The 2,109-nt window shown below is 47.1% G+C and overlaps 1 protein-coding gene across 1 annotated transcript; it reads left to right on the top strand.

Annotated features, from left to right (window-relative positions):
• The first annotated feature begins 1,430 nt into the window (after nucleotides 1-1,430).
• Nucleotides 1,431-1,814, top strand: LOC148941090 (protein CFDP2-like). Its single transcript, XM_089105163.1, has one exon. It carries the CDS (start codon nucleotides 1,431-1,433, stop codon nucleotides 1,812-1,814), a length of 384 nt encoding a protein of 127 aa, XP_088961289.1.
• The last annotated feature ends 295 nt before the right edge of the window (nucleotides 1,815-2,109 follow it).

The raw sequence follows: 2,109 nt of genomic DNA on the forward strand, positions 1-2,109 counted from the left end.
ACTTATATCAATGGAACTGAATAATGAATTTTGTTTTTCTCTGATTGTCGACAAGTCGATAGATCGCTTGGGAAAAAAGAGCCCAGTGTTGATAGCAAAGTGTGTAGATGAAAACATGGAAGTGAAGGAAGAGTTTCTGGGTTGCTGGAGGTGGATGATGCCAGGGGGGGGGGGGTCAGAGGAAACTGATCACTGATTATTGGGTCACAATCAATGTACTAATTTCCGACTTAATTGGCATAGGACTTGACAATGCATCTGTAAACATGGGCAAAGACAAAGGTTTGGCCACCCTTTTAGCACAAGAGGTACCTGGACTGTTTATACTTGGTTGTACTTGCCACAGCATTGCACTCTGTGCTTCCTTGGCGGCGAAACAATTCCCCAATGGAGTGGGGAGCTTTTTGCGGGATTCAATTGTGTTTGTCATGAATAGCCCAAAGAAAATGGGTGAACTAGCCAAATATCAGGAATTTGCCGACGTTCCGAATCACCGACTTCTCTCCGTATGTGGTGTTCACTGGCTCTCTCTTCACTCTGCTGTAGCGCGCGTGCTTGAACAGTGGAGATTGTTGCTACTTTTTTTTCGAGGCATGCCTTAGATGGGACTGCCAGTGAGAGATCTTCAGTCGACAAAGCAAAGGCTAGCTATGGAGCAATGTTAAACCCAGTGTTCAAGCCACACTTGTACTTCCTGAAGTATATGCTGCCGAAAATAAACAAATTCAATGTGGAATTCCGAAGCGCAGGAACACGCATTCATTTTCTTTTAGTCGAAGCCCGTGAGCTCTACGAGATAGTGCTTAGAGGGTTTGTCAAAACGGTAGCAATCAACCCTCAGGACGTTTTTAGAACCGTCCTAGTCCCTGAGATTTACTTACCTGATGATATGCTTGCCTTTGGTGTAAATATAGAGGAACATTTCACAGCGGTGGAGTGGTGTAACATTCTATTAGTAGCCTAGTCCGACAAATAGAATGGCTAACGCAACGGGGCGCCAAGGGTCTGGGGAGCCTTTGGTCAAGTAAAGTCCTATGAAACACCAATGGATATTGAAGATCAAATGCAGAGAGATACTACTATTACGGCGTTCGCGGTAGCCGACGCGGACCAGGTCAGGGTGGTGCCTGGCCGGACAAGTATGCAAGCCGCCCGATCAAGAAAACGATCAAGAAAACATCTGAATATTGGCGCGTGGAATGTTCGCAGCTGCAAGCTGGAATCCACGCAACTGCTCCTTGCAAGGGAGCTGCAAAAGTATAAAATCAACGTTTGTTGTCTGTCAGAAACAAGACTTAATGATGTTCTGTCCAAAAAGTTGACCATTTCCTAATCGGACTCATTTTCCTAAGCAAGGAGTTGGGTTCTTAATAGACGGTCCTACTGCATCATGCGTCACCTCTTGGGAGCCAGTGTCACCAAGGATCGCCATGATCAGACTGAGAGGCCACATTAGCCACATAACCATAATCGCCGTGTACGCTCCGATAAGGGACAGTAGTGACGCGGTCAAAAGTGCCTTTTATTATGACCTACAAAGAATCATCGACAAGACACCAAGGCGTGACATGCTCTTTGTAGCTGGAGACTTGAATGCCCGGCTTGGCAGAGTAGACCCCGACACAGCAGCAGTTATTGGCCGCCACACCGTTGGTGACAGATACATCAATGGAGAAAGGCTCTTACAGCTAGCCAGATACAACAACCTATGCGTCACAAACACTCTCTTTGAGCACAAGAGACTCCACCTCGTTACATGGCGTTCGAAAGACGGCGTAACAACAGCCCAGATCGACCACACCTTAGTCAGCTAAAGATGGAGGAGCTCCTGCACAGATGCCCGGGTATGCAGAGGAGCAGACACAGGATCTTTAAATGGATCTGATCACTATCTCCTCACTTGCAAAGCCCGTCACCGCCTTAGTAGACAGAAGCGACAGAAGGCAGGGAAGCGCTTCGATGTTTCGAAACTAAGTTGCCCGGAAATCAAAGCCGACTTTGAGTTAAAGCTAAGTAACCGGTTCGATGCCTTGAATCGTCTCTCACTCGTCGATGAAGAATGGGCGCAGATAAAAATTGCGACACAGGACGTAGCTGAGGAGGTGCTTG

Source organism: Artemia sp. Qi Xiang Cuo, chromosome 19 (assembly GCF_049724085.1).
Source record: "Artemia sp. Qi Xiang Cuo chromosome 19, ASM4972408v1, whole genome shotgun sequence".
Classification (NCBI taxonomy): Eukaryota; Metazoa; Arthropoda; class Branchiopoda; order Anostraca; family Artemiidae; genus Artemia; species Artemia sp. Qi Xiang Cuo.

What these genes read in the sequence shown, in the direction of transcription:
- LOC148941090 (XM_089105163.1), top strand. Translation starts at nt 1,431, where the DNA reads ATGATCAGACTGAGAGGCCACATTAGCCACATAACCATAATCGCCGTG.